Below are 13,804 nucleotides of genomic sequence, written 5' to 3'. Positions count from 1 at the left end.
CAGTGCAGACATTAACGCTACAGTTACCCCATCACTAGCTGTTAGTTTTGCCGTAGCGCTGCTGCGTGCGGTTTTCAGCTAAGCAAAAGTTGAGAATGTCAGCTGTAGTGCCACCTAATGATTTGCAGTGATCTGTCAATACCAGAAATGAATGTCTGAGTTTATTTAATACCTTCCTTAACAGTCTCAACAGATTGAATGTAGTAGGCTAAGGCTGCAGGTAAAGCTGTACTGAGTGGAGTTATGCCTATCAGTCAGGGCCAAAAATATCTCGAAGGAAATCACAGAGATCAGAAAAAGCTGAGAAATATCATCATTTTCTGGAAAACAAAAGCACTGAATGAATGGGTAGCCTGGAAACACCAGTATTAAAATAATAATAATAAATTATTAATAATAATAGTAATTAGGGCAATGATAATATTAATTAATTAGGGTAATAATAATTATCAGAGGATGTCAAATTGATATCTTTTGTTTTCCAAAGATCTTTTTTTTCAGGCTCTACCAAGCTGTTTCAGAAAATTATGTGAGCACAGCAACAGCCTGCAGCATTTAGCAATTCCTGCATTTCCCAAATCCTTTAATAAAAGTATACCCAACATAATGTGAGTGATGTATAAATGAGCCAGGAGCTGGACCATCACATTTTTTGCTGTTTCTAGCTCTGCCATGTCTACCCACCCTTGTAGGATCTGAGAAGTAGACGTGCCAAACATGGCATGTCCTGGTCTGCAGAGTTGTCTTGGGAAGATCACTCCTTGCTAATACAGTGGCCAGTATGTGCCTGGTTGATGCACAAATGCTACTGCTGTTATAAATTGTGAACAGAAGTAATCTATAAGGGGCTTCAGGTGATGAAGAGTGCAACTGGGAAATGGAAAAGTTTCCTAGAAACACCTTTGAGAGATGGCTGCAGTGGAAGTTCTGGGAAGGGCTGCGGCAGGAGCTCTGTTCCATGGGAGAGATGAAAATAGAGTGGGAAGTGCAGAATAAAACATATGAGAAGAAAAAGCTCTGTGAAGATTTGGGAGAAGAGTTAGGATGTATTTCTGGACATCTCTGTTATCCAGTCTCCACACAGTATCTGTTGCTCAGCTGGTTGTACAGTGCTCTTTCCTAATCTGTTTTCTCTTTCTCAGTACTTTCCCATTTCCTCCCACTTTTCTTGCAAAGATCATCTGCTTGCTTACTGCTTCTATTGCCAATTAATTTTATTTCTGCCTACAAAGTTCCATATAAGATGATCTTCAAGACTTGTTCCATGCTAGTCTGCTCATACGGGTACTGCTGATAACGCAGTTAGGTCTAGGTGATGTTTTTTCCCTGATGATCTGTGATTGCTGCTTTAATAAATGACTCATATAGTTTGGTGACTACAGCATCTTATCAGTCTGGCTTCTGGCTTCGGAGCGTAGCATTGCAGTATGTCCCCAGATTTCATTTGGCAGGGAGAATGCATGTGTCTTTCTCAACACCAAGTGTTTCATTTACAGCTTATCCAGTGGATGCATGCAAATCCTTATATCCATATGTGGTGACTGATAGTTCATGTTTTGGACATAACACTAGATCTTGCCCCTGTCCACAAGGCTTTTTACCTAATGCAGCTCTCTAAGGGTTTCTTCTGACACCTCTGCTGAGGATGGGTGTTCCTGGAGCAGAGCAGCCCAAGGTGTGGGAGCCCTGTGAAGGATGCCACCACACCAGCATCAGCATTTAAGCTGGACTTTAACCATATTACAAATTCGTTGTTAAGGAGAGAGGTGGCACCATTGCTCTGAACTGCAGCTCTGAGAATAACTGGATTTGAGCTGGTTGGCTGCACTGAAAAAAACATGCCCTAAAAAGCTGAATGAATTTCCTTCTGACTTCACAAAAGAAAATGTTTGAAATTAGATATTAGGCTTCGGGTATTTCATTTTAAACCTTGTAAACTCTTCCTAAACTGGGAGATTTTCAAAAGAAATATTTTCAAAATAAAGTGTTTAGAAAATGAAACAGTGTTTTTGTCCTGAAATCCTTGAGCTTCAGCTGTCAATTTTGATTTGGCTTTACCACTTGATTTAAGCTGCTCCAAACAGTACCTTTCAGCAGATGAATGATACGCTTAAGTGGCTCTTTGCATGTGTGTGTCTCCATGTCCCATCCTTGTCCAGGAGCTGCTTGAACCCAGCCAAGCCCCCTCCACTTAGAATCCTGGAGAGGGGCCTTGAAGGTGTCTTCTGACCCTGCTTCAGTCCCGGCTGTGCTTTTCAGCTTCAAGCATCATGCAAGGTAGCTGGGTGTGAAGATGGCTTCATGTTTTTGAATTGTTTAAGCATAATTTAGCAAAGACAACAGACTAAGAACATTTTATTGCCAAAGCGTGAAACTCAAGCCGCCCCATCCATACCCAGTCCCAGTGATCCAGTGATGCAGCCCCTGCAGTGGGGTTTGACATTTTTTGCCAAACTGGGGAGCTTTCTGCTGAAGCCCAATTTCCTCATTTTCTCCCTTCACCTTGAGTTGTTTCAGGACCGGGTTTGTTGTCTTTTTTTTTCTGGAGCTTTATTTCTTTGCTGTGTTTTGTTTTCTCCCCTTAGACAAACATTGGCTCCATCCTGGCATCAGTAAATCCTTACAAGCCCATCCCTGGTCTGTACAGTGTGGATGCCATAGACCTGTACAGACAGCACCGCCTGGGTGAGCTGCCTCCCCATATCTTCGCCACCGCTAACGAGTGCTACTGTTGCTTGTGGAAGCGCCATGACAGCCAGTGTGTTCTGATAAGGTCAGAAATGGGAGAACCAGCTACCCCCTGACTGCATGACATGCCTTGCTCCCGCTACTCCATTTGCTATGACTTTTGCCTAAATACCTGCACCATCCTACTCTTTGCCTCTCCCCTGCCTGCTGCAGAGGCCATGCTGTATGTTTATTCCTGGAGATCACCTCTCTGCCGTGGGTGGGATGGCTGTTAGCTCAGTCTGCCCTGGAGCTGTGAGTGGAACGTATGTCTTTTCCTCAACAGCGGAGAAAGTGGAGCCGGAAAGACTGAGAGCACCAAGCTGCTGCTGAAGTTCCTGTCAGCCATGAGCCAGACCTCCCTTGGGGCCCCAGCCTCTGAGAAGAGCACACACGTGGAAGAAGCCATCCTGGAGAGCAGGTGTGCTTCACCTCCATACCATGGGTCTCCACAGCTGCCTGTGTGCAGGGCACTGCCTTCTGGATGTGTTTGCATTTGGGCTGCTTGAGCCTGAGCGCGGGTTTGGTCAAATGTGGGCTGGGATGCTCGTGCAGCTAAATGGAGGTGTGTCAGGGAGGTGTGGAGGTTGTGGTCTCACTGGGATGTCACCAACTGGTTGCTATCTCAGATATCCTTGAATTAGGCTTCTTCCAATAACAGTGTGGGGTGTGTGTGGCAGCTGGAGAATTAATACTCCAGCCAAAGCTAAGATTTCTTCATCCTTCAGTAGTAACTCCCCTGCCATGCCCACCCTCAAGCTTGCCGTCGAGTCACGGCACTGCCCTCAACCCAGGTCTCAGGCCCACGTCTCTGTGGCACATCGCCCCGCTATGTGGGTAGCCTCCCTCCCTGCTGCATGGCAGCGTGGTGAATAAAGCTGGAAACCTTTGAACCGTGTGTGTAAAAAAAAGAAAGGTAGAAAAAAAGCTCTTAAGTGCTATACAGTCACGAGTCAAGACCTGCAAAATCTGCTTTGGGGAAAGTGGCTTAGAAGGCTGAAGCCTGCTTAGCAGTTAAGTGGTAACTTGACTGTAATCCAGAAAGCCTACCTCGGGAGGTGGTTCCCCAGCCTGCAAGACCCCACCGCTGCGAGGTGAATTAGTGCAGGAACTCACGGCCTGTTTTGTATATGCCTCGTGAGCCATTCCAACACGAGTGTGGAGGACTGATTCGTCACCTTGTCCCTGAGGACGAGAAGGCAGAGGCCTGTCCCAGGACTGCTGCCACTCCTCACAACCCCACCTAGTCCCGTGGTGGTTCAGCTCCTCCTTGCAGCTGCCACTGGCCTCCAACATCCACCTGCCTCCTTCCTCCCCATGCCCCAAAAGGCTTCTGCATCCATGCACTGAGCCCATGGCCAAACTAAACTATAAAGATACTTCCTTGTGTTTTGCTTGTCTAATTTAGCATGATTTAGAGCTGTAAAGATTGGCTGGCTGGTTACTGCACTCTCACTGCAACTGTGGGGTTCGTATAACCCTGTCCTCTTTCTTCTGGTTGTCCCCATTAGTTTCTGTTGATTTGTGGTGTTGGTGAGCACAGCGGGATGTTCCTGTGCAATACCATTATTTACATACTTGTTCCAGAGGCACGGGTCTTGGATTTCAAATTCTCCAGGGCAAGGAACTTGCCTCCTCCTGATCCATGCCTACAGATTTCTGTGATTGGATTTTCTATGGTTGCAATATATCATAAGAAAGAAATTTCATTTCTATGTTTTTGTTTGTTTAAAGTGTTTGGGAGAAATTATGAAAATACTGCCTGAAGTTTCTTAAAGGTTGTTGGTCCTTTCCCATAACCACATTTCTCATGCAGCTAACGCTTGCAAAGCGTGAAACTTTCAGCATTTTTTTGTGGTACCTATAGTTGTAATTACTTGTTGTGTTATAATCTGTTATAATTATTACATTTTGAACAATCCTGTATCTATCCCTCTCTTCAAGTGGACCCACACAGTAGATAGATGGAGACATTTAAAAAGCCAGTCTTTCTCAGGGTAACGACTGCAGTCATTTTTGTTAAAAATTGTGTATGTTTTAGAATTTAGGATGACCACATACAGGCCGTGCTTGTAGCATCTCCCAGACTCCTTGCTTGTCAGGCCTTCAGGTTATTTTAGAATTGGCTAAATTTCAAACATGAATATTTTAATCCTGCATTTGATGTGTCAGTTTGAATGGTATTAGGCTTTTTCCCTGGTGCTGCTCTGTGGAATAAGAACCAAACTGCATTTTAACTCACCATTTTCCATTTGTATGCTACCTACTGAAGACTGGAAGGTGACCAAGAGACAAAGTTTTTCAGCTCATCACCATTTTTTTTCCTCTGCAACTTCTTTTTTTCCTCTCTTAGAATGAAGTTTTCAAATATATGATGTGTGTATATTCCCTCTGCTAGGAAATCATGTGGCTTGTAGCAACCTAACCAAGTTTTTAAGTAACAAGAAAGAAGTTTGTGTTCCAGTACCAGACAAATCAGTTTAGTACTATGTTTGTTTGGTACTTTGAAAATGTTTATTTGTAATTTTAAGAGATGGCTTATATTGTCTTCTCTTACAAAGAAGGAAGCAGAAACAAAAAAAGTATGTACTTGAAAGCTACAGAGTACTTGCCTTAAATGATGTTTCTGAAAATCCTGAAAAAAATACAAGCCTATTTCATGGGATGCTGCTGTGTTAAGCACACAACCTGACAGGGTTTTGCCACCTTTCATTTTCGAATCTGCTTTTGTGGGGAATGCCCTAGACAGCATGAACACCAGCTGCCCACACTGACCAGGGACTGATTTAATTAGCTCCAATCCCAAAGGTTTAAAATTTGTCTAGCAGTGTGTTAAATTGCTTTTGCCATCCTTCCTTGCCCTTGAGCTCTTCCTGCTTGTCCAGTCTGATGCTGCAGCAAATTAATCTCACGTGGCAGTGCATGCTGTGCAAATGGCAAAAGGCCGGGCACAGGCTTTGTTGTAATGGTATCACGTCACCAGTCATGTCTTCATTGCCTTGTTCCTTGTAGCCCTATTCTGGAGGCCTTTGGAAATGCCAAGACAGTTTATAACAACAACTCCAGCCGCTTTGGCAAGTTCATCCAGCTGCACTTCTCTCAACACGGACACATCCAGGGAGGACGAGTAACTGACTGTATCCTTTTCTTCAGTGGACCACACAGTTGGAGTGAGTGAACATGAGGGGAGGAACTCAGGGTGGGTCAGGAAATCCCTCAGCACCATTACTCAAAGCCAGTTTATGAATGTGGGTAAATCTGCAACCTAAAGGGGAAAGAAGTGTTTGTTTTGTGGCTGTGTGGCTCCGAACTCTGGAAAATCCTTGTTTATGCAATAGGTGGGAACATAGTTTTCCTTTTAACTTACACAGTCACAACACTTGATACTTAAATCCATACAATTTGCTGCCTAGGAAGATCCTTCATGTATACTGCACCCTGTTTTTCCCAGAAGATCATTCCCTATGTTAGATCTGCCAATGAATTCATGATTTAGGAAAGTGAAACCCAAGCCAAGAGCCAGTATATCCTGCACAATATTTGGATGCAAAGGACAACAGGAATTCAGAGGGCCATTTACAACTCCTTGTTTTGGGCCACCCATCTCCAGTGGACCTTGAAACCCTAATCAAGGACAAGAAAGAGTCAAATTATGTTGTGCTATGACCACTTTCTTCCTTGTTTGCCCATCTACCCCTCTCCCAAAGGCTGTGACACATCTGTTGTCTACATGAGGCAGCTAAATCTGCACTGTCTACATTTATTGATGTTGATGTTCAAAGCTACTGATCACTGCAAACCGCACCAATTTCCACTGGAGTAGCAGCCAGATGAATTTACTACTGCTGTAAACAACAGGCTGGGATTGTTTGGTCTCTGCTCTTTGTGTTGTCGGTAGATGAAAGATAGCTGTCTCTTGCAGAAGCAATAAGAACTGATGCAAGACTTGCTGTATGAAATACAGACTTTCAGATTAGAGTGCTCTCTAATCTCTCTAGGCAGCCCTGATGTGGCTCATCCTTTGTTAGGTTATCCCACCATTGTGCAGGTCCTATGCTCTATCTGACCCTGCCCTTTTAAATGTCTCTTTGCTACATAATACCTTTGTGGACAAGGAATAGGGAGGAGTATTTATATACCATTTGAATGTTTTCTCCTTAACATGTTGTTCAGATTTACTGGAAAAGGTAGGTGTCACCTCTACTGGCTGCTGGATGAGCCCTCTCCTAATAGCCCCAGTGGAGCAGTGCCAGCTCTCCTGCTGGATGCTGCTGCCTCCATCCCAGCGATGGAGCACAGACCTTAGCTCATCAGGTTTTACTACCACAGCTGTCCCAAGTGAGGAAGAGGGTGGTGAAGGAATAGGAGGTTCTGTATCTATTGGAGCCTGTTCTCCAGCCTTTGATAAACACCGGACACTACAGAGAAAATCCAAAAAAAAAAAAGAAAAGTGTTTACTGAGGGGAGAGAGAGCGAGTACCTGGAAACTCAATTCTGTAGAGAGGTTTATGGGATTACAACTCCAAATGCCATCAACTCTGCTCTGATTTAGTTTACTTTGGACTCAGGAACTCACTGAGGAGCAGGGCCAGAGCTGGCCAGGTGACCATCCATGAGCAGTTTCACCATGAGCACACTCTCTCAGTGAGTTACATGCTTAGATGCACAGCTGCGCCAGACAAGATCTTGATGTACAACTTATTTAGACAGCACCATCACTAAGCTGGAAGAAGCTTCTCTTGTGCATTGGCCATAGAGAATTACCTGCGTCGCAGTCCTCTCTCTGCCTTTGTGACCACAAGTGCAATCTCTTTCCACTGGCTATGCCTGTGTTCTTTGTTTCAGAACAGAGTGGTACACCAGAACCCTGGAGAGAGGAATTACCACATCTTTTATGCTCTGCTGGCTGGCGTAAGCGGGGAGATGAAAGGTAACTTAATTTTCTGGGATAGTGCTCTTTCCTCTCTCCAGTCCAGCGTGTGAAGCCTTGGCAGGTGTAAGTCAATTAGAGCATGGATATTTCGGGTACTTGATACATAACTTTTTCCTGAAGTCTGTATGGTGATTTCATGGAAAACACAGAAAGGGGAGTTGAGAGGAAGAGGCTGAGGATGACAGAAACACTATATGAGAAAAGATGCCTCAGGCACTCTGAAATGGAGGGCAAAGTCTGTGCAAAGTGAAGAGGGGTTATAGAGAGATGAGATAATAAAACTGGCTACAGGCAAAGGAAAGGTGAAGAGTCTTGATTCAGATGCTGAATGGAGCTGTTTGATGAGTTCAGGGTTTGGTCTGACAGGCATGTTTTTGCAACAAACCGTCAGCATCGGTAGTAAGAGAGAGAAGAGACCAGGGGTGCAGTGGCATCACTAGAGTCAAAACACATCCAGTGTCTGAACAAAGGGTCTATAGTTCTGTACATGGAGAAGGGAGAGAAGGGTCTGGAGGAGGGCATGTGGGGAAAGCAGCAGGTGTAAGCTGTGGAAGAATCCTTTTTCTAGTGCAGCATCCCCTTACAAGCACTTTCAAGAACATGCCCCTGGCACCGCTGAGCACTGATGGTCTGCTGAGGAGATCAAATAGGCAGGAACATGTTACATCTGCACTCAAGTTTGGGGGAGACAGGGGAATTTCTCAATGCCTTTATTCTATGTATGCCAGAATAATCAGATGGAAGAATTGGGCCTGACATGGAGTAGAAGGGAATATGGCTTCAGTCCTAGGAAGTTCATGCAGGAATGGCCATGTAGCTCAATTCATACATCCATCTACAGCAAAGGGAAATAGCGGGGCTGTGGTTAGTACCAGATACTCAGGAAAAGCATGCAAAAAAAAGTTCTGTTCTTCAGCAGATCTCTGCAGGCCTCTGCTATTCTTCCCAATCTCCGTTTCTAAGCTGGTGTCCCAGACTGCTTCTCTTCCCCCATCTGTAATGCATTCCTACTTCTTGATCACCCTTTTCTCCTTTCTCCATAGATCTTCTAGTTCTCCTCTGTTCTTTCTGAATTGGGAGATCAAACTTGCAGATAGTGTTCAAGACATGGTTGTGCCAAAGATACATGCAGAGACCTAAATCAGTTTTTATGTTTTGCGCTGTGTTCCTTCTGTGTAGTTTTTAGTAATCAGTTTTTGATTGCTGCTCAGCACTGAGATGTTTTCAGAAATCTTACTGTGACTCTCTGAACTGTTTCAAGTGGTAATACCTAATTTAGAGCTCCTTGTATGTGTATATAGTTAAGACTACTTTTCTGTACACTTAACAAGATTGAATTTCATCTTCCCTTTTTTTTGCGGAGTCAGTTCAGGATTGAAAGATTTTTCTGCGACTCTGCAGTCAGCTTGGGATTTGATTGTTCTAAATCATTTTGTATAAACAACTGCAAGCTTTGTTACTGCACACCTTCCTCTTCCCCTTCCCAAGTGCATTCACTGTCTAGGTGTGCCTTCTGAGGCATGTGAAGTCTGTTCAGATGAACTCCCCCTGTGGTGAATATACCTATTGTTTTCGCGGACTAAGATCGTAGAAGGAAAGCGATGAATGCTAAATAAAGTGTTGTCTTTCTCTTTCCCTGCATCCTTCTCCTCTGTTGCAGAGAGCCTCTCCCTCTCTGAGCCAGAGACTTACCGTTACTTGAACCAGTCTGGCTGTGTGAGTGATGAGAACCTGAATGACATAGAGATGTTCAGTAAGGTCATGGTGAGTCCTGTTCTAACACCTCTTGAGCTCCTTAGACACAATCTCATGGACTAAGTGTGCTGCAGGGTCTAGATTTCACAGGCAGAATTTATTTGCCCTAAGCCAAAATTTGATGTTCAACAAGTTTAAAACTCAGCTGTACCCATTTATGGTAAAAACAAGACTAGACAAATGTTTCTAGTGTACAGAAATGGGAGAGTTTGGGGAGCAGTCAAGGTTGAATAATAATTTAGAATGACAGAGCCTTTGGGGAGCATGAACCTCACGCCCACCCCATAATGGTTCTCGAGAGCCCTCTAGGTGGCCTGAACCAGGAAACCTCACAATGACCATTAGAAGGGGAACACTTTGCCCTAAAGGTAGTGTTCTCCAGAAATGTTCTGGTTATATCAGCAGTATAAATGGCATATTCTGCCATTTCACACAGATTTCAAACAGCATCCGTAACTTTATGAGAGGTTATGTGTTTAGCAGGATGAATATGCAATTCGTGTTTTGTTTGATAAGTGGTGTTTTATCAGCCTGAGGGTTCTAATAATGTAGGTGAAACAGGATACACAAGGTGAGAAGAGGCAGCTTAAGATTTCAGTAGCTCCTGCTTAGATGTGATTTAAAGGAAAGGAATATCTCCTATTCAGCAGCTGTTCCAATTTTAACATGGCATTTATACCTCAGATGAGGAGAGGGCTCGGGGCATGCATGTGGTTGTTGCATTGTACTGTGGCTGTACCTACAGCCAACACTGGGTGTATGGTTTTGCATAGACTGCCATGAAGGTGGTGGACTTCAGCACAGAAGAGATCCGAGACATCTTCAAACTTCTTTCTGGCACACTTCATCTGGGAAACGTTGAGTTCATGACAGCTGGCGGGGCCCAGATTACAACAAAAGCAGGTAAATGAGACCCTCGCAACTTGGTCAACCCCACAAAGCCCTGTAAGGCCTACACCAAAGTTCACTCCACAGTCCTCTCCCTCTATCCTGGTCAGCAGTGCCTTTGCTAGCAGATTCCCTGTAGTTTAACCCCACAAAAATATTGCCATAGAATGGCATGGCTCTAAAGCACCGGAATGTTTTAGCTGGGCTATGATCCATTTTTTCTCCTGGATACTCAGGCTAAGTCCACAGTCTCACAGTTTCTCTTTTGCATTGAAAGAGCAGGAAGAGAAAGGAACAGGGAGGAGTTTTAGATAAGGCTGTTAAAAACCCTCCTCTGAAGCATCGCTAGTGTGCACTCTGTTACAGAGGACCAATCTGAGCTGGTCTGGTAAAGTCTGTCTAGACAGACAGAAGTAACAGAAGTAGTAACTATATATCACAAATGCTTTAAGTCTCAAGTTAATTTCCTCTCTTCTGGACATCCAAGTTTAGCAATCCCAAACTCAGGCAGCACTATTGTGCCTTTAGGAAAATATACCTTCCTATTCAATAAATAATTTGCTGGTGCTGAGCTTTACGCCATGTTTTGTTCTTCCTGTTGTCAGCATAAAGGCTGACCTATACAAGAGTCTGTCTGTGGCCCCTAATGGATGCTGATCCTACCTTAGACTGGGTATGTAGGCTTACAGCATCAGGTATGCCAAAGGGAATTAAGTAAGCAGGATCTTCCTGCTGGAATTTAGTTGCTTGACTTAGAGGAGTCCCTGGGATTTCCACAGTGAACTGCAGAACATGCATCCCTCACAAGTGGTGGGGACCCATACTGGAGAATGTCCATTTTTCTTACTAGTGCTGAACATTGCCAGTGACCTCCTGGGCTTAGATGCCTTCCAGCTTTCCGAAGTACTGACTCAGAGGTCCATGATTCTGCGTGGGGAAGAGATCAGCTCCCCTCTAACTGTGGAACAGGTGAGTGTCCTACTATATGCTTCTGTCACTTCTACATTTCCAGGCCTTTACCATCCACTCAAGTTTAAGGATCCCTGTTATGCTCCTGCTAAGTGCTCAGCTGTGTCCTCCAGTCTTTTGCCCTTAACAGTAGTTCAGGTCCCAGCATTGCCTCTTCTGCTTTTTAGGCTTCACAGGGCAGGAGGAGTTCATTTGTAAAAGGCAATGCACAATATTGGTTTTAGGTCACCTTCAGTCACCAGGAATTGGCCATGCTCATATTGTGTAGAGGATGCATCAGGTGCTTTGTGGTGATTGCATGTGCGCATGCTTTTACCTTGCAGAACTCCCAGGTTATGCTGCATTTACTGTAAAAAGCTTAAACACAGTTACCACAAAACATCTGGCAGATGTTAGGTTGTTACCCCACAGCAGCTTGTTTGTGTATCCACAGGAGCAGAAGAGGACTAAACAGGCTTGTATGTATGCTCATCTCCGAACCTGTACAGCCTGCGGGGGCCAGTCCTACTCATCTGTTGCATTTCTCTGTGGTTCATTACACTGTTGTCCCTACTAATTGTAACTTGTGGTTATGCTGATCACTTGAGGGCACTCTTGGTGTTTTAGGTCCATGCATAGATAACTGTGGAAAATCATCCTATGTCATTAATAAGATGCAAGACACTGGGAAGCAAGGGATAATATAGCTAGGATGGAGTAAACATCATGTTATAGGAAAATAAACATCTGTAATGGAAAGCTTGGGCTGGCATGGACAGCAGAGAGTTATCATGCCAACCCTTACACTAACAGAAGAACCAGTGTTTCCAGGCTCCCTCTGACAGATTCCAACCATTCTTAAGGTCTCCTATTGAAGGAGTTTCATGGCCTCTTTAAGTATGCTTGCTCAAGCTACAGTGGAGACTGTAGCTGAAAAGTTATCCTTGGATTTAGATTACCTTTGGCATCCCAGCTATCCACTTTATAAGCTTCAGTTTATGTAAAGTTTTTCACTTGGTATTCTCTTTTCTAAACTAAACAATCCAATTCCCTCCGTTTCCTCATAAGTAATTTTCTAAACCTCTTTTTCCACTGTCCCTGTTTCCACACATCTTTCAAGAAGTGGCATGCACTTCTTGGACATCATATTCAAGCTGAAGTCTCAGCAGTGCCCATTTCAGCAGAGCAGTCACTTCTTTTCTTGTTTTGGACACAACTGCTAATATATCACAATCTGAGCTTTGTCTTTAAGAAATGCTATCTTTTTGTCATAGTCCATGCAATGCTGTTGTGTGACAATTATGTTTTTGCCTAGAGTCTGGGGTAGGTACCCTCAGTATCTAGTACCATGGTTCCTCTTCTCCACTGCCTGTCCTAGATAAACCACACCTTTCCGTAGCAGCATGCAGGGATGGATAACAAATAATGCCAGAGACGTTCCATGCAGTCCAGAGCAAGAGCGTGCAGTTGTAGGTTTTACTGGAGTCTCCTTGAGCAGAGCTTTCCTTGAAAGCAGGGCCATTCCCGACATTCTTGCATGTTGGACCCCTGCAGCCCAGTGAAGCCCGGTACTAAGACTGGAAGAAAGCTATTACAGCAAGTGGATGCTACTGCCTAGGTGTCATCTCTAGGTGTCATTTCCTGTTGCACCAAACAGCAGCTGTGTAGGGTTGTACAGGCCTGTAGCCCTCAAGTACTGTGCCCACTTCTTCCCATTTGCTGTTGCTGGAACGCAGCGATAGAGCTGCCAAGGATTTCTCCTTCTGTAACGGGCTGGTTGCCCATCCGAGCTTTGACATTTCAGTGGGTTGAATGGATGAACTGGCCTGAGGGCGGGCAGGGCTGGGAGGATGAAAGGAGCCTTTGAAAATCTCATCTGAGCCATGCTGTGGGGGAAGAGGCTTTGCTTACAGCTGGACGGGGAGGTCCAATTCCTGGGACATGAGCCCAACTTACTGTGCAGCCAGAGGCATGGCCCTGAGGGCTTTCTTCCTCCTGACTAGTAAGGCAGACCAACTGATGGAGAGAAGAAATACCCAGAAAAGGCATGCATGACTGTGCTTTGAAATGTGCCGTGGAGAAGGGAGGTTGCTAGGCCTAGGGTTGCTGGAGGAAAGTACCGGTGAGACTGGGTAAAAAGGAGGATCTTGCTGGCTGAGCCTCAGGAGCAAGCTGAGCAGGGCTGGAATGATTTGGAGGTGGCTGGCCTGTGCCTTTAGTGAAGCAGAACAGGAGAGGTGGCGTTATTCAGGCTTGCGAAGCTGGACAGGACGAGGGTATGTTTAGAAGACCTCTAACATTGCTGCCCAGGGCTACTGAAGGAATTACCTTGGTGTCGTGGCTGAGAGTAAACAGGTAATAACTGATCTAGATACCAGCATTTATTTAAGAAATTATGAGATTAGAGCTTTTACCCTACTTGGTTACTTGGTTATTTCACTCACCACCACCCCCAGCATTATGTTCATCAAATGTCTTTTCCCAGTAGGGAGATTACTGCTTGTCCAGGAGGGTCAGGCAGGCAGCTGTGCTGGTCCATGCTGTGCAGCTCCT

At 44.7% G+C, this 13,804-nt stretch overlaps 1 protein-coding gene across 3 annotated transcripts in view; it reads left to right on the top strand.

Annotated features, from left to right (window-relative positions):
* LOC121072237 (unconventional myosin-X-like) overlaps positions 1-13,804 on the top strand; it is an 85,731-nt gene that overhangs the window by 18,292 nt on the left and 53,635 nt on the right. For 2 of the 3 annotated variants that reach the window (XM_040561663.1, XM_040561664.1), the window contains exons 4-11: positions 2,586-2,773; positions 3,014-3,148; positions 5,740-5,864; positions 6,901-6,914; positions 7,573-7,657; positions 9,321-9,424; positions 10,189-10,318; positions 11,154-11,272. In XM_040561663.1, the coding sequence (XP_040417597.1) occupies positions 2,586-2,773; positions 3,014-3,148; positions 5,740-5,864; positions 6,901-6,914; positions 7,573-7,657; positions 9,321-9,424; positions 10,189-10,318; positions 11,154-11,272 (900 nt within the window). The remainder of the gene's footprint in view (positions 1-2,585; positions 2,774-3,013; positions 3,149-5,739; positions 5,865-6,900; positions 6,915-7,572; positions 7,658-9,320; positions 9,425-10,188; positions 10,319-11,153; positions 11,273-13,804) is intronic. The other variant, XM_040561665.1, reaches the window with a different exon arrangement.

Source organism: Cygnus olor, chromosome 6, assembly GCF_009769625.2.
Source record: "Cygnus olor isolate bCygOlo1 chromosome 6, bCygOlo1.pri.v2, whole genome shotgun sequence".
NCBI classification, from domain to species: domain Eukaryota; kingdom Metazoa; phylum Chordata; class Aves; order Anseriformes; family Anatidae; genus Cygnus; species Cygnus olor.
Note: the sequence above shows the minus strand (reverse complement) of the source record. Positions and strands in the feature narration are given on the sequence as shown.